At 46.0% G+C, this 18,031-nt stretch overlaps 1 protein-coding gene across 1 annotated transcript in view; it reads left to right on the top strand.

The window, feature by feature from the left end:
• Positions 1-18,031, top strand: part of mettl25 (methyltransferase like 25) — a 73,973-nt gene that overhangs the window by 23,590 nt on the left and 32,352 nt on the right. Inside the window, 2 exon segments of the mRNA XM_068050451.1 lie at positions 9,271-9,906; positions 11,943-12,096. Coding sequence (XP_067906552.1) covers positions 9,271-9,906; positions 11,943-12,096 — 790 coding nt within the window.

Here is an 18,031-nt window from a genome sequence, read left to right as displayed (position 1 = left end):
ATTCTGTACAATGGAGGTTTGTCACAGGAGACAGATTTTTTTTTCTCTTTAATCAATTGGTTTGTTCCAAGGGGTTACCCATCAGATAAATCAGTGTGAGACATAATTTGAAATATAAACACTATTTTATGTCATCTTTTTCTTGTTCGAGTGTAAAGTCATCAACTATTAATGCACATTTTGATATAATGCCTATCCTAATGTAATATTTTGTGAAAAGAATTTTGATTCTGAGTGGGAAATTTTATGGGCCCTGCACGAGCGGCATTTGTGGCGGGCAAGGTTATTTAATTAGACGTGAGCTGATATTATGATTTCCCGACGGCGAGTTTTCTTCATGAGATTCAGTCAGCGACATGTTAGTGGCTTTCCAGGGTTCACCCCATCCTGTAGTGTGTTCCAGCTTTCCATACATTTGCTTCGCATGAATACTCATTACCCTATAGTTATTTCAAATTAAGTCCTACCAGCCACATTCAGTCAGTGGTGCACGGGAATCTCATGGCACCCGCTTCACGTTGGTTTAAAGGTGTCGTGCACCAGTCGGCTTTGTGCAGTCTGAGGTCAGTGGTTTTATTTCTTGAACTCTTTGGAACAAGGAAGGCCAACATTGGAATAGATGTTTAGCTCCAGGCTCGGGACCAGCAAGGGCCATTCTCTTGCGGTGATGGCAGGAAAGGCATTGGGCGGGGTACATGGTGGGATACGGGTGGGTGGAGGTGTGGGGGAGGTTATGGTATAGCGTTCAGAGTGTGTACTAGGTGTTTTCTTTGCTGCTGTTGGGTGGGGGAGTGGTAGCGATGGAGCGATGCGTTAAGAAAAGCTGGAATTTGGTGCTGGGGTGGGAGAGAAAAAATAAAGGATGAGGTAGGGTGATAAGTAAAAATGATTCAAGCTATATTAATCTTAAATTTGTGCAAAGGAAAAGACAGCGTGAAGGCTGGTCAGCATCATGCTTGCAATATGAAAATGCTTTGTAGCCCTGTCGCTAATGCTGCTTTGCAGAGTGACGGCGGGTTCCACCAATGGAATACTGTCCCCGCTGCATGATCATGCTTGTCTCCCGTGCCCGCTGCCAGAACATAATTTTAAATATGTGACTGCGTGGGAACCGGCAAAAACGGCAGAAGTGGAAGTGCGGCCAACTTCCAATTCTGCCATCGGAAACGCTGTGAGAAGCATAAAATACTGCCCTGAGTTTCAAAGTGATAGCTCACATATACAAGGCATTGATAGACTGAAGCTTTGGGAGGCTGTTTATATGATATAATCAAACATAGACTTTAAGCCTTAGCGCATTTTCTATGTTGATCCTTCCAAATTATTTATCTTCCATAACCTTTGATGTTTTTTGACTTTTTTCATAGCCTATTTCAAAATCAGGAAATATTCTATCTTTAACTATACTGTACAAGCACTTAATGGCCTTTCTCTGCCATTTAACAAAGATACTAATCGATTTATTTTAACTAGATCATGCCTCCATTAAAATAGCGAGAGAAGCATTTGGTACAAGTATGTTAAACAGCCATATGATAGCATCAGTAGCAGTAATTTTTACCTATATGTGAAGGATGGTAGTTTTAATTGCCCCCCCCTCCCGCGCCACTCTCATATGTAGCTCTCTGTCTGATAATTCTGCACAATTATTACTTAATATTTAAATTTTTTCCCAGTTGGTGTCCCTGATTTGTCACTCCCTTCGTTACCTTCTCTGTTCACCTGTTTCTCATTCACTTTACCTGCATCTTGCACCATCCGTCTTTTTAGCAAACTCTTCCTCTGCGCCTTTCTAATGTCTCTCTGCTTTATGATCTCATTTCCTTTTTCTCACAATTTCCTTGACTTTACCAGTAACACTTGGAATGTTAGCCTACTTTTTTTTGCTCAAGTCTCTGGAGTGGGACTTGAACCCACAACTTTCCGACTCAGAGGAGAAAGTGCTACCAGCAGAGCCGCAGCTGACACTCCAGTATAGTACTGAGCGAGTGCTGCGCTGTCAGAGGTGCCGTTATTCAGATGAGATGTTAAACCAAGGCCCCATCCGCTCTCTCAACTGGATGCAAAAGATTCCATAGCACTGTTTCAAAGAAGAGCAAGGAAGATACCTCACTCAACGTCACTAAAGAAAAGATTATCTGGACATTATCACATTACTATTTGTGGAAACTTATTGGTGCACAAGTTGGCTGCTGCATTTCCTACATTATAGTAATGACTACACTTCAAATGTACTGCATTGGCTGGAAAACATCCTGAAGTCGTGAAAGGCGCTATATAAGTAAATATTTTTTTCCCATTGAGGGTGATTCAGTGCTGATACCTGCTTCAAGTGGGAGTGAAGTGAATGGTGCACTTCAGGTGCACCCATTCAAGCACTGGACTCTCCTCGCTCTGTCGCAAGAAATGAAGCAACGTTTTGAATATCTAACTGCATTTATCCATTTCAGTACTATTCTCATTCATTACATTATTGTGCACTTGCAGAAAATCAGTATATATGAATGCACTGATGTAACATGTTGTGCAAATTATGTGGCATTGTGCACACCTCGAGCCTCCACAGTCCCTGTATCTACCCGGTGTTTCATTCTAAGTAAGTTCTTATACATCATCAATTCCTTCATGTTGTAGGATACGCCATCTGTTCTACACTGTGCCTCCTGTTAGTTGTCAGTTTTATGATAAAGGGACAGTGTGATACGTGGAAATTTCTCCTTGCTGTATATTTACATTCATCTTTTGCACCTACACATCCCCATAACTTTGTTACTACATTCTAAATTATATTAGTTTTTTCCCATTTTTCATTTAGAGGAAAATTTAGTCCCTGGGCTCAAGAAGTTAATTAAGAATGTGAAACAGGACGTGAGGGATAAAGAAAGCACATAGAGGGAACAAGAACTGGGAGAAGCCAGAAAAAGGAGAGAGAAATAGGGAGGTTGTAAGCCATTTTAAGCTGAAGCCAGAAATAAAAGTTTCATAGCCCAGGTACTTTGCAGCTGGGAGATTCTGTAAGGCTGGAGTGTTCTTTGACAGACTTCATTGTTAGTGTTTAAACTCAACTTCTGTCAAACCACGTAGTCTGGAAACATCAATGTACATTGGTAAATCAGTGAATTATTAACTCTCTGGGCTGGATTTTTCCAGCAGCAGCAAGCTTCAGAAACAGCGGTGCGCATGTGTGAGATCTTCTCAAATAGCGCGGCAGCTCATTTGCATGGCTGGGGCAGTCCGCCCACCCCCGATGACGTGGAGTGGGCGGGTGTCCGGCACCACTGCGCAGGCACTGGCGCCATTTTTAAAAGGCTTCCAGCCCTTCTGTTTAATTTAAATTCTTAAAGGTAAAGGAGAGATAAAAATTAAAGTGCAAAATTGAATAAAAGTTTCAATCCCCTCTCCCATCAATGACTAAACAATTTATTCATTGCCCTCTCCCCCCCCCCCGCCAAAAAATTACCTCGCAATTCCGACTTCCTCCCCCCCCCACAAAGTTTATAACCTTTTACCTTCAACAGCTTCCCACCATCCCCTCCACCAATCGCAATAGTTTTCCCCACTTCCCCCCCCCCCCCCACTGAAAAATTAGCTGCTCCCTGCTCCCAACCAGTGTTCCGCCGCGGATCTCCAAACAGAGATCCAAAGGCGCGGGAGTTCCGACAACCGGAAGGAATATCGCAGTGGGACGGCTGGAGCGACGAGGTAAGTATTTATTCATTAATTTAGATAGACTACATATTTTAATGATGTTCCCATCACTGAGCAGCGGGGGGGGCCACCACGAGGCCTCGCTGCCGCTGGTAATGTGGGGCGGGGCCTTCCTGGCATCGAGGCCCTCCTAGCATCAAGGCCCGTAGCGGGCCTCTTCCAGAGGTATTTTCTGGGCACCCCTGCCACGACCCCCGACATCAGCGGGGCCAGTAAGATTCAGCCCTCTGTGAGATGACTTTTGTGAAAGTTGCCAGTTCTTGTTTGACAATTTAAACACACTAATGTCAGATCTTGTGCTTTGCTGGTTTACAACATGGTGTCAAAAACTGTCATGGTAGACTGGCTTTAAACAAAACTAATCTCACACAATGACCCATTGTATTCCTTGAGATACTCTTGAACAGAAAATAATTTGATCCACAGACATTATAGTCAGAAAACAACTTTTTAAATTAATGCCCAATCTTTCAAATAAATCTTGTAATATTTATCTAACTGTTGCCTGCCTTAAAGAAAATGGTACCAATACCCTAGAAATGATAAATGTAGAAGAATGGAAGCAATGACATAAGCCTGCATGGTTTCATTATGTGGATATAAGATTCAAGATCCTGATTGTTTGATGGCAATGATGTACAATATTTCTGTTGATACTGATCTTTACTTTAACTCCAGTTAATTTTAGCCTGATGCAAGATTGTTCTTCATAATCTAAGGTCTTCCACCTCTTTCCTGCACCGCCCACAGGCTCTATATTTCTGCACAGTATCCCAAGTATAAATCCAAATGTACAACACACTTTTAACCTTTACAGCAGTGTTCTTTTGTTCACTGTTTCTGAATTGAGTTGCAAATACATGGATCGTGCTAGAGTGCAGTTTCAGAAGTTTATAGCAACAGACTATATTTAGCAGTGGCAGTTGACAACCAAAAATTTGATCTGTTAACATGACAGAAATACAGATCTCTGGCGGATGAGTAAAGCATTCATATGTGTTTAACTCATGGCATAATTTCAGGACCCTTATTTTTAGCTGCATACGTTCTTCTCTCCATCATCAATTGTCTATTTGTAGCTATTTACGCTTGCTCACTGTAGTCACTGGAACGGAATATCAGGTGCTGCATATAACAGATGGCCAATCCAATATCATCCAGTTTACGCCACCACCTGAGACAAATTTCTGCCCGTTTTACTTTGAAGTACGTCTTGTGACATACATTTTTCATAGAGTCATACAGCACTGAAACAAGCCCTTTGGCCCACTGAGTCTGTACCAACCATCAACCACCCATTTAAACTAGTCCTAAATTAATCCCATATTCCCTACCACCTACCTACACTAGGGGCAATTTACAATAGCCAATTACCTATCACCCTGCAAGTCTTTGGCTGTGGGAGGAAACTGGAGCGTCCGGCAGAAACTCACGCGGTCACAGGGAGAACTTGCAAACTCCGCACAGGCAGTACCCAGAACCGAACCCGGGTCGCTGGAGCTGTGAGGCTGCAGTGCTAACCACTGTGCCACCCATGTACTATTGATGTGAGCTAGACACAAGACTTGTTTACATAAAGGATGGAGTCCCTATCTCCATAACTTCCTCCAATTCCAGCTTATTGTGCATCCCTAATTTACTTCTTTGACTCAGCTTTTGGTCAGCAGTTCTAATATCTTTTTATGTGGCTCAGTGTCAAGTTTTTCTTATGCCTCTGTGAAGTGCCTTGGGCCATTTTACTATGTTAAAGGCGCTATATAAATGCAAGTTGTTGTTGTCCTTTTCTGAAAAATAACATACGTATGCTTTATTTTTGTTTTGTTTTAATGAGTCAGTTTCCTGATTTCTATCCCAAACAATGCACCCAGTACAACAGGTGAGAGGGTGACCAGTCCTCAAGTTTATGCCAATGTCATTCTGGAAACTAGTCTGTCTGAGACTGACAACATCCTGGTGATCACTTTTTCACCATTTTCATTCCTTCCCTTCGTCTTGCCTTCCTATTGCTTACACCACTAACTCAAATTAATGCTCACCATGCATTGGCATCAAACATATAATTTAATACAATGTGCTTCTTTATTTTCAGTTATCTGAAAAATATTCATTTATTTGTAGGGATTAAAATTCCAGTTCAGATTAAGGGAAGTTTAATATTGTGAAATGGGGTAGGGTGGGTATTATGGGATTACTTTTAGAGTAAGGGTTTTCCTTTCTTTATGGAATACTCATAAGTCAGCAAAGTGTGGTGGTTTTGAGTACTTACAGCATTTAATATTTAACCCCCTGCTGCAGGAGATTATCACATTTTCTTGAGATCCACTTGTCTGTCATTAACCTCATTTCGCATGTTCTTACCTTGTCGTCGATAAATTTAATTGTCAAAGTCATTTTTATTGGACGGAGCTGCAGCTGATTTCGTTCTAAGAAAGTATCCAACCAGTTGCCAAAGAGGAAGCAAGTGTGGAAAGTTCCTGCTGTGAACATTTGTGAGGGAAGCTTTTTATGCTGCTGTTTGTCATTTTTTAGAATTTGTAGGTTTTCATCACTCATGAGAGTCAAAACAACATTCCATGGCACTCCATTAAGTACCTTCTATAAAGCACACATTTTATTTCCCAGTAATCTCTCTCCCTCTACCCCCACCTCCCGCTTCATGATATTATACTACCAGTCATGTGGTGCCACACAGCTTCACATCTGACATCCCAGTTGACTTGGTTACATTTACTTACCATTCTGTGTCAGCCACTTTCCATGCACTCTTTGAAAAAAAAAGCTGAGAACTTTTTGTCAATACTTTTCAATATGTTATATAAAAATGAACACAATATAAGGCAGTAATTCAATATCCGAGGCTCTGCTGAAAATCAGAACCGCTCAAACTTTGCCCTTGCGGTTTATGATGTGATTAGAACTGCTTGATTGAATTACTGCCTTGTAACTGTGTTACATGCAGTGAAATAAAACCTGATATCACTGCAGTACAAATCATATAGTATGATGGAACTGTAGTTCAATTTCAGCTTAACTACCTTCAATTTTCAGCTTGTTTTTGCCTGTATGTTCCACACCTGTCTTCACTACTGCCATTTTTACCTCACAAAATTTCATAATATAAAAAAAAGTCATGTACCATTTCTGACGATGGGACCTGGCACTTGAGTAGCTTTAGGATGTTGGTATGAGTAGGAATTACATATTAGGGATATAATGCTACATACTGAGCTTTTTAATGCAGTGCGTAGTCACCATAAGTAGTCACACTCTGCAAATGAACATAATTGATTCTAGTTCTTTCGAATAGTTTCTAAATGTTTTCTGCATTGCTCATTGGCCTATTGAATTTCCTCCTCGTCCTCTCCCTCTCTTTGGCAGTACAGAAAATCACCCGAGCTATGTGGGGATAGTCTTCAGGTACAGGGTATGAGCGTTTCACGTTTCCATATATCCAAAGTCGGATCGGTGTCATAAGAGTGGCAGTACCTTTGTGCACGGATGCCTAATGTTCTCTAATGTGTGCTCTCAACCTTCTGTATGTTCTTTTCCATCATTAATTCTTTGAATAAAGATTTTAAATGAAAAGACATTCAGGGAGGGATGCTCTTGTCATGCTTCAGTGTTTTAATTTGTTCATGTATAGAATAAATTTGATATCACACAGTTCCCATACGTAAGGCACTTTATACATACAAGTTTACTCATTCTCCTCAAGTATGCATTCTGTTTATTTTGTGTATAGAGACATATATCCAAACTGGTTTAAAATTAATTCAAATACACATTTTCATTGTATTAAGGCAACTGAACAGGGAATACCCTGACCATTATGCGATAACATTTTGCACAAACAATCTCTATTTTGAATCTTATAACACAAATGAAATTGGAGTCATGGATTCAAACCATCAAACTGCAGCAGTATACTCAAAGATGGCTGTGCTATATACAAGAACAAATAGTTTAATATACGTTACTCTGATAATGTAATATTCTCAGCCACCTATTACCAAAACAATAATGAAGAAACATTTAAAATGAAAAATACTCTGCCAGCTGGCGTAGCTAAAATTATCCCCCGTATTTATTTGGGCTGTGTTTGCTGACAACGCAACCACTAAGTGGCGCAGTACTAGCACATGTGCAAATGCAGCCTATTCCACTGAAACGTCATTGTCTGCGACGTTCAGGCAGCTGCCAGGATTAAAGATGGCACTGCTCAATTTATCACAGAAAAACAACTTCAACCCAAAAGTCCTCTCAAAGGTTGCCATTGTCGATTTCATCCCACCCCCAACAGTCCCCTGTTCCCTCCTGCGCGTGCGGCAGTTGTATAGTACTTAGTCATCTTAATTCACCTAAAGTGAATTACTTTAGGAGCAGTGACTCGTTTCATAAGCAAATATGGCAGCACACAATGGACATTTTTTTGGCAAAGTGATTCTTGACAACGCAGCCGTCAGCTGACATCATCAGACTGTGCCAATCTGTGCACATGATTGGCTCCTACTCTCTGCGTATGCACTGTGTTCTGCACTGTTAGGACTGGTTGGCGCATGCACAGATTATGTCATCAAGTAACACGGACAGAGAGCAGGAATTGGGGGTGGAGGGGCATGGGGAGAGGGATTGGAGAGAGTGGGGGTGGGGGGATTGGAGAGAGCGGGGCCGAAGACCTTGGTGGTGGTGGGTGTGCTCTCCTCCCCCCCCCCGAGGCCCACTCGGTCTCTCCCTCCACTGCCCCCTCACTATTTCCCTCCCCCTCTCCCTCCGGCCATTGTGTGCTGCCATTTATTTTATTTATTTATTTAGAGATATAGCACTGAAACAGGCCCTTCGGCCCACCAAGTCTGTGCCGACCAACAACCACCCATTTATACTAATCCTACATTACCTGAGCTGCAGGCTTCATCTCCTTCTGAGCTGGAGGCCTCCTATTGGCCCAACAGCTTCGAGAGCCAGCCTGCTGTCCTTAATTGGACAGCGAGCCCGCCCACTGGCCACTAATTGGCCAATTCAGCGAAAATCATTGCCAGGTGACTTTCCCACACATTGCAGGGTTGTGACCTCTATTTGACTTTGACGTTGGGGTCCTGACCCAAAAGGCAAAATCCTGCCCTATGAGTCAGCTCAGTGTTTGGAAAGGGCTAAGTATCGCTCCAGTGTTGATAATGTTCAGTTTACTTCTGCAGCAGTCCGAGGGATGACATTGTATAGCACCAACTGCTTTGTCTCATTTCCAGCATGATGTATCCAACATAAAGTTATTGCTCCAGACAAGAATGAAGTACAGTTAATATAACATTTTTATGTATTTCCAGTTTTCACAATTTGAGTGTAATGCTCCACATTTCAAGCCCTGGTTACAGTATTCCCTTGTGCCCAATATGGAGAACAATAAGAAAGGAATTACATTAAAAGAAAACATGAAAATGTTATTCAGCTATGAGTACATGTTTGGATTGCAATTGAAAACTGTTTACCTCGGGGTATTATAAATTTGATTGATATTGTTGTAAATTACAATAATGAGATTGAACCTTTTGTTTTGATTTCCCCTAGGTAATTGATATAGGATCAGGAAAGGGCTATTTGAGTTCTTATTTGTCTATGCAATATGGCCTAAATGTGTATGGCATCGATTCTTCCAGCACCAACACCAGTGGGGCAAATGAGAGGAACAGAAAATTAAAAAGGTACTGGAAAGTTTATCAACGGCAAACAAAGCATCTGAACCAAGACTCTGCACCAGAAGATCCAGAGGAGAAGCAAATGAGTAGTGTGGAGAGTTTTAAGGAAATCGGGGAACAGATTGGCCATGGTGGGGACCAAGAGAGTAGTCCTCAAACTCTGTCCGGCTGTGTACAGCCACCTGTACAGACTCCTATTTCTGCTATTTTCTTAGAGGCAGAGACAAATGAGAGAAAGGATAGAGATGCGTCTGCACATATCATGGGACCAATTGAAAATGAAAATGACACTGAGAATCTGTTTCTGGAACTTATGTCAACTGACGCCGTGGAAATGAGTTCACTTTCGAGGCAAAAGAAAGATCTGGATGAAAAAGAGAAAGAGAGAAGGAAAACTGTAAGCTTAGAGGCCAAAGCAAAGCGAATTAAAGAAGCCAATCTGTATTCGCCATTAACACTGCATGTTAGTTCCACAACAGAACTCCAAGACATAATTTCTGACATAAAGGTTAGACATCCTTAAGTAAAGTACAATGTCATAAGATGTATATTAAGTTAAAATTGTGTGGGTCAGTACATTGTCCTTTTGCCTTTGGAACCAGTTTACATTCAGGCTAGGATGATGGCTTGAAAGTCACCTCTTTCAGCTAAAGCTGTCTCTCATGAAGAAGTGAACGGTGGGGGGGCGGGGGTGGGCACAGTGTGTGTGTGTAGCCACAGCATAGAACTGCCCCTAACTTGGTGCAAATTGGCACTATATTGACTATCAGCGAGCACATATGATGGCTGGTGTGGGAGATAGAAAAATTCATACAGCTACAATCAGAAGATACTCTTCCAAGATTTGAAAGTTGAAATTAAAACACATTGTTGGGTTGTGAAAAGTGAGCTAGGCCTGCATGCAGTTTTACTGTACTTGATTTGGGAATGCAATATAGAGACCCTTGGTTGAGATTTTATCTGGGCAACGGGGGGGGTCTCGACCTCAGGTAAAAGCATCGGCGAGGACCCCTTCTGTGGGAGGTCTGCTGAATCAAGTGTCAATTAGGCATATTACTTGACAGTGGTAGCCCTTCCATGGGATCAAAGACCCCAGCGACAGAAGCCCCACCCTCTGAGCTGCTGGCCAAGCAGAGGCTGGCAGCTCTTTAACTGAGCAGCACCACCACAGAAGAGGTGGCTGCTGCTGGTGGTGGAGCAGCCACCCAAGGCCTAGGAGTAGTGCTGAACCCAGGCCACAGTTACATCAGGGTGAGAAGGGTCTTGCAGGGTGGGGGGTCACGGGGCACGGTTGTGTGTTTAGGGGGTCAGCAGCAAGGGCGGGGGGTGGCTATCAGCAGGCACTGTGCCTTTTAACTTAGGGACTCCCACCCCTACTGAAGCAGCCAAGCAACTCGCACGGCTTTTGTTGTGGTGCTTCCCGTGCGGCGAGAGGTCCGCCTTCCGCTAGGCTAATTGCGGCAGCAGGATGTGGCCCTTAATTGGGCATTAATTGCCCACGTGAGGGCCTCATTGGTGGGCGGGGCAGGAAGACCTTTCACAGGCCTTTCCACCCCAAACTTAATTTCAGTGGAGGCAGGAAGTTAGTGGGGGTCCACCCGATTATATGCCCTCCCCACTTCCAAACCCACTGTAGGGGAGAGATACAATTTCCTCTGTTGGATAGCAAATGTAGAAAATAAGATTTCCATTCCTTAGCACGGACATCCCTCAAATTGATGAGCTCCAAAAGTATGAAAATAGACATGATGTGTTGTCTGTTTTATAAGTTTTTAAGGCACTGAAGTTAACTAACAGTTATATATATTGTACTATTTCAAAAGGAGAAATATTCTTGCATAATGGGCTATTTTATGCATCATATTGTGACAGCCACAAGGTGGCAGGCACTCTGCTTGCTTTTTTTACAACTATAAGCAGCTGCAGAACCATTTATGTACAATTTTTTGGAGTTAATTTGAAATAATTCATTTCATGAAAATTGAGATTTTTAACAGCTGTTCTACTGCAACTAAAAGGCAATAATTTAGTTGTTTTTCATTCATTGAAACATTACCAAAATTAGAATGAGTGGTATATCACATCATTCCCACTCACTGCAATATAAAATATGGTTGAAATCAGTCTGATTAGATCAGACCTTGGTAGAAACAAACAGAGTTCCTACTTCAGTCCAATGACTCATAAAGAGTACAATGAAAAGTATAAATAAGAAAGAACATTTGGCCCATTTAAACTTATCCTTCCATGGAAGCCAATGTTCTTCCCATCTCACCATCTTAACTGCCTCTTAAATGATTTCAGGGTTGTTACCTGCTGGAAAATGCTCTTGGTAGAAAGTGACCGGGTAGGATGAGATACTAGAAGGACCTATTGAACTGTAACTAGCGCATGAGGTTTGTTAAAATTAGAAATATTATTTTATCTATGGCACATAAGAATCAGCCTGCAGGGGGCTGCTCTGCAGCAGGTGCTCCAGGCCATTTCTGTTAAGTATGATTTGTCATATTACTGTAACAAGGACTTTTACTGCTTACTTTCCAGGATTCTATGATGGTCGGTCTGCACACCTGTGGTGATCTTGCCTCAGATACCTTGCGCATTTTCATCACTAAACCAGAGCTCAAAGCTGTTTGCAGCGTGGGCTGTTGCTACCATCTTCTCTCAGAGGAGTTTGAATTATCGGATGACAGCAAAGGTAAGGAAAGGTCTGCCAAATAAAATAGGGGGTGTGATTTGTCAGTAGACTGCTGTAAGCTGAAACTGCTGAACAAATGAACACACGCAAGTGTACTATAGGAGTTTGATTACTAGTGCTGGTGGCAGCAATAGAAGGCATTGTGCATTGTGTGAAGAAAATAATAAAAGCATGATTACAAAAAAACCTTGAGGTGTAAAAAAAACTAATGGATATATTTTATTTCCTTGGAATAAAAATGTTTATTTAATTGAAACTATATGCATTTGCCTTTTGCTGAGGGATGAGGCCAGGAAAGGATGTAAACATGAGGATGGGAGTTTAAAATTGAGGCATTGGACTAGGGGACAATTTGACAGCATGGAAAAGGGTGGTGGTTGCACTGGATAGGATACAGGTAGCAGAGATTTTGATGAGCTGAAACTTACGGAGGGTGGAGGCTGGCCAAGGGAGCATTGATAAGTTGAGTTTGGAAGTGACAAAAGCAGGGACAAGGGTTTCAGCAGCAGATGGGCTAAGTTAAGTGTGGAGATGGACAATGTTACAGATGTGTAAGTAAGAAGTAGTGTGGGGAGGAGATGGTGTCAGGTGTTCAATGTGGCGTAGATTAGGATGCTGAAACTAACTAGTTTTATGCAGCCTGAGATAGTGGCTGTGGAAAGAGATGGAATAATTGACAAGAGGCCAAAGTTTGTGGTGGGTGCTGAAGACAGTGACTACAGTTTCCCGATACCTAGCTGAAGGAAATTGCAGCTCATCCAATATTGGATATTCGACAATCAGTCTAACAACACAGATGCAGTTGAGGAGTCGAAAGAGGTGGAGGAGAGATAGATCTGGGTATCTTGGTGTACTTGAATAAGTCGAAATTTCTTCCAGCCAAATGTTGATGAAACCAGAGTGGCAAAGTTTAAAAGAGCGGGGCCGGTGAGGGAACAAGCCAGAGCGGCGGAGTTTAAAAGAGCGGGCTGGTGAGAGTGCAGCGTCAGAGCAGCAGAGTTTAAAGAGTGGGCTGGTGAGGGAGCAGCGGCAGAGTTTAAAAGAGCGGGCTGGTGAGAGTGCAGCGTCAGAGCAGCGGAGTTTAAAGAGCGGGCTGGTGAGAGTGCAGTGTCAGAGCGGCGGAGTTTAAAGAGCGGGCTGGTGAGGGAGCAGCGTCAGAGCGGCGGAGTTTAAAGAGCGGGCTGGTGAGGGAGCAGCGTCAGAGCAGCGGAGTTTAAAAGAGCGGGCTGGTGAGGGAGCAGCGTCAGAGCAGCGGAGTTTAAAAGAGCGGGCTGGTGAGGGAGCAGCGTCAGAGCAGCGGAGTTTAAAAGACCGGCTGGTGAGGGAGCAGCGTAAAAGCGGCAGAGTTTAGAAGAGCGGGCTGGTGAGGGAGCAGCCTCAGAGTTTAAAAGACCGGCTGGTGAGGGAGCAGCGTCAGAGCAGCGGAGTTTAAAAGAGCGGGCTGGTGAGGGAGCAGCGGCAGAGCAGCATCAGAGTTTAAAAGACCGGCTGGTGAGGGAGCAGCGTCAGAGTTTAAAAGAGCAGGCTGGTGAGGGAGCAGCGGCAGAGTTTAAAAGAGCGGGCTGGTGAGGGAGCAGCGTCAGAGCGGCAGAGTTTAAAAGACCGGCTGGTGAGGGAGCAGCGTCAGAGCAGCGGAGTTTAAAAGAGTGGGCTGGTGAGGGAGCAGAGTCAGAGCAGCGGAGTTTAAAAGACCGGCTGGTGAGGGAGCAGCGTAAAAGCGGCAGAGTTTAAAAGAGCGGGCTGGTGAGGGAGCAGCGTCAGAGTGGCGGAGTTTAAAAGAGCGGGCTGGTGAGGGAGCAGCGGCAGAGCAGCGTCAGAGTTTAAAAGACCGGCTGGTGAGGGAGCAGCGTCAGAGTTTAAAAGAGCGGGCTGGTGAGGGAGCAGCGTCAGAGCAACAGAGTTTAAAAGACCGGCTGGTGAGGGAGCAGCGTAAAAGCGGCAGAGTTTAAAAGAGCAGGCTGGTGAGGGAGCAGCGTCAGAGTGGCGGAGTTTAAAAGAGCGGGCTGGTGAGGGAGCAGCGGCAGAGTGGCGGAGTTTAAAAGAGCGGGCTGGTGAGGGAGCAGCGTCAGAGCAGCGGAGTTTACAAGAGCGGGCTGGTGTGGGAGCAGCGTCAGAGCAACAGAGTTTAAAAGACCGGCTGGTGAGGGAGCAGCGTAAAAGCGGCAGAGTTTAAAAGAGCGGGCTGGTGTGGGAGCAGCGGCAGAGCAGCATCAGAGTTTAAAAGACCGGCTGGTGAGGGAGCAGCGTCAGAGTTTAAAAGAGCAGGCTGGTGAGGGAGCAGCGGCAGAGTTTAAAAGAGCGGGCTGGTGAGGGAGCAGCGTCAGAGCGGCAGAGTTTAAAAGACCGGCTGGTGAGGGAGCAGCGTCAGAGCAGCGGAGTTTAAAAGAGCGGGCTGGTGAGGGAGCAGAGTCAGAGCAGCGGAGTTTAAAAGACCGGCTGGTGAGGGAGCAGTGTAAAAGCGGCAGAGTTTAAAAGAGCGGGCTGGTGAGGGAGCAGCGTCAGAGTGGCGGAGTTTAAAAGAGCGGGCTGGTGAGGGAGCAGCGGCAGAGCAGCGTCAGAGTTTAAAAGACCGGCTGGTGAGGGAGCAGCGTCAGAGTTTAGAAGAGCGGGCTGGTGAGGGAGCAGCGTCAGTGCAACAGAGTTTAAAAGACCGGCTGGTGAGGGAGCAGCGTAAAAGCGGCAGAGTTTAAAAGAGCAGGCTGGTGAGGGAGCAGCGTCAGAGCAGCGGAGTTTAGAAGAGCGGGCTGGTGTGGGAGCAGCGTCAGAGCAACAGAGTTTAAAAGACCGGCTGGTGAGGGAGCAGCGTAAAAGCGGCAGAGTTTAAAAGAGCAGGCTGGTGAGGGAGCAGCGTCAGAGTGGCGGAGTTTAAAAGAGCGGGCTGGTGTGGGAGCAGCGTCAGAGTGGCGGAGTTTAAAAGAGCGGGCTGGTGTGGGAGCAGCGTCAGAGTGGCGGAATTTAAAAGAGCGGGCTGGTGAGGGAGCAGCGTCAGAGCAGCGGAGTTTAAAGGACCGGCTGGTGAGGGAGCAGCGTAAAAGCGGCAGAGTTTAAAAGAGCGGGCTGGTGAGGGAGCAGCGGCAGAGTGGTGGAGTTTAAAAGAGCGGCTGGTGAGGGAGCAGCGTCAGAGTGGCGGAGTTTAAAAGAGCGGCTGGTGAGGGAGCAGCGTCAGATTGGCGGAGTTTAAAAGACCGGCTGGTGAGGGAGCAGCGTCAGAGTGGCGGAGTTTAAAAGACCGGCTGGTGAGGGAGCAGCGTAAAAGCGGCAGAGTTTAAAAGAGCGGGCTGGTGAGGGAGCAGCCTCAGAGTTTAAAAGACCGGCTGGTGAGGGAGCAGCGTCAGAGCAGCGGAGTTTAAAAGAGCGGGCTGGTGAGGGAGCAGCGGCAGAGCAGCATCAGAGTTTAAAAGACCGGCTGGTGAGGGAGCAGCGTCAGAGTTTAAAAGAGCAGGCTGGTGAGGGAGCAGCGGCAGAGTTTAAAAGAGCGGGCTGGTGAGGGAGCAGCGTCAGAGCGGCAGAGTTTAAAAGACCGGCTGGTGAGGGAGCAGCGTCAGAGCAGCGGAGTTTAAAAGAGTGGGCTGGTGAGGGAGCAGAGTCAGAGCAGCGGAGTTTAAAAGACCGGCTGGTGAGGGAGCAGCGTAAAAGCGGCAGAGTTTAAAAGAGCGGGCTGGTGAGGGAGCAGCGTCAGAGTGGCGGAGTTTAAAAGAGCGGGCTGGTGAGGGAGCAGCGGCAGAGCAGCGTCAGAGTTTAAAAGACCGGCTGGTGAGGGAGCAGCGTCAGAGTTTAAAAGAGCGGGCTGGTGAGGGAGCAGCGTCAGAGCAACAGAGTTTAAAAGACCGGCTGGTGAGGGAGCAGCGTAAAAGCGGCAGAGTTTAAAAGAGCAGGCTGGTGAGGGAGCAGCGTCAGAGTGGCGGAGTTTAAAAGAGCGGGCTGGTGAGGGAGCAGCGGCAGAGTGGCGGAGTTTAAAAGAGCGGGCTGGTGAGGGAGCAGCGTCAGAGCAGCGGAGTTTAGAAGAGCGGGCTGGTGTGGGAGCAGCGTCAGAGCAACAGAGTTTAAAAGACCGGCTGGTGAGGGAGCAGCGTAAAAGCGGCAGAGTTTAAAAGAGCGGGCTGGTGTGGGAGCAGCGGCAGAGCAGCATCAGAGTTTAAAAGACCGGCTGGTGAGGGAGCAGCGTCAGAGTTTAAAAGAGCAGGCTGGTGAGGGAGCAGCGGCAGAGTTTAAAAGAGCGGGCTGGTGAGGGAGCAGCGTCAGAGCGGCAGAGTTTAAAAGACCGGCTGGTGAGGGAGCAGCGTCAGAGCAGCGGAGTTTAAAAGAGCGGGCTGGTGAGGGAGCAGAGTCAGAGCAGCGGAGTTTAAAAGACCGGCTGGTGAGGGAGCAGCGTAAAAGCGGCAGAGTTTAAAAGAGCGGGCTGGTGAGGGAGCAGCGTCAGAGTGGCGGAGTTTAAAAGAGCGGGCTGGTGAGGGAGCAGCGGCAGAGCAGCGTCAGAGTTTAAAAGACCGGCTGGTGAGGGAGCAGCGTCAGAGTTTAGAAGAGCGGGCTGGTGAGGGAGCAGCGTCAGTGCAACAGAGTTTAAAAGACCGGCTGGTGAGGGAGCAGCGTAAAAGCGGCAGAGTTTAAAAGAGCAGGCTGGTGAGGGAGCAGCGTCAGAGCAGCGGAGTTTAGAAGAGCGGGCTGGTGTGGGAGCAGCGTCAGAGCAACAGAGTTTAAAAGACCGGCTGGTGAGGGAGCAGCGTAAAAGCGGCAGAGTTTAAAAGAGCAGGCTGGTGAGGGAGCAGCGTCAGAGTGGCGGAGTTTAAAAGAGCGGGCTGGTGTGGGAGCAGCGTCAGAGTGGCGGAGTTTAAAAGAGCGGGCTGGTGTGGGAGCAGCGTCAGAGTGGCGGAATTTAAAAGAGCGGGCTGGTGAGGGAGCAGCGTCAGAGCAGCGGAGTTTAAAGGACCGGCTGGTGAGGGAGCAGCGTAAAAGCGGCAGAGTTTAAAAGAGCGGGCTGGTGAGGGAGCAGCGGCAGAGTGGTGGAGTTTAAAAGAGCGGCTGGTGAGGGAGCAGCGTCAGAGTGGCGGAGTTTAAAAGAGCGGCTGGTGAGGGAGCAGCGTCAGATTGGCGGAGTTTAAAAGACCGGCTGGTGAGGGAGCAGCGTCAGAGTGGCGGAGTTTAAAAGACCGGCTGGTGAGGGAGCAGCGTAAAAGCGGCAGAGTTTAAAAGAGCGGGCTCGTGAGGGAGCAGCGTCAAAGCGGCGGAGTTTAAAAGAGTGGGCTGGTGCGGGAGCAAGCCAGAGCAAGAGAGTTTTTAAAAAACTATTTTTACTTGTTTCTCTCTTAAAACTCGGGTATTTACTAGTAGTAGCAAGGTTTCTTAGTCGTAGTAAGGTTTAAGAGTAGAAATTTCAACTTATTCAAGTATACATTAGGTTTACTATCTAATAGATAGAGGGATGGCAGCTCTGCTCCAAGTGCACATCTTGTGCTGTGTGGGAACTCCAGGACACTTCCTGTGACCTAGATCACCATATGTGCAGGAAGTGTTGTCAGTTGCAGCAGCATGAGCTCTGGGTTTCGGAACTTGAGCAATAGCTGGTGTCACTGCAGCGCATCTGTGAGGTTGAGAGCTTCATGGATAGCATGTTTATAGATGTGGTATTCCACAGATTAAATATATGCAGGAAGAGAGGGAATGGGTGACTGCCAGGCAGCCAAGAAGAAACAGGCAGGCAGTGCAGCAGTCCCCAAAGTGTGTCTCACTCTCCAACTGGTACTCAGTTCTGAATACTGAGAAAAGTGATGGCTCATTTAGGAGTGCAGCCAGAGCCAGGGCCATGGCACCATGGCTGGCTTAGCTGCAAAGGGGGGCACAAAGAACACTGGAAGAACAGTAGTGGTAGGAGATTTGATAGTTGGGGAATGGATAGGCATTTCTGCAGTCGCAGATGTCAATCCAGGATGGTGTGTTG

Source organism: Heterodontus francisci, chromosome 18, assembly GCF_036365525.1.
Source record: "Heterodontus francisci isolate sHetFra1 chromosome 18, sHetFra1.hap1, whole genome shotgun sequence".
In the NCBI taxonomy this organism is placed as follows: Eukaryota; Metazoa; Chordata; class Chondrichthyes; order Heterodontiformes; family Heterodontidae; genus Heterodontus; species Heterodontus francisci.
This window is presented reverse-complemented; position numbering and strand designations above follow the sequence as displayed.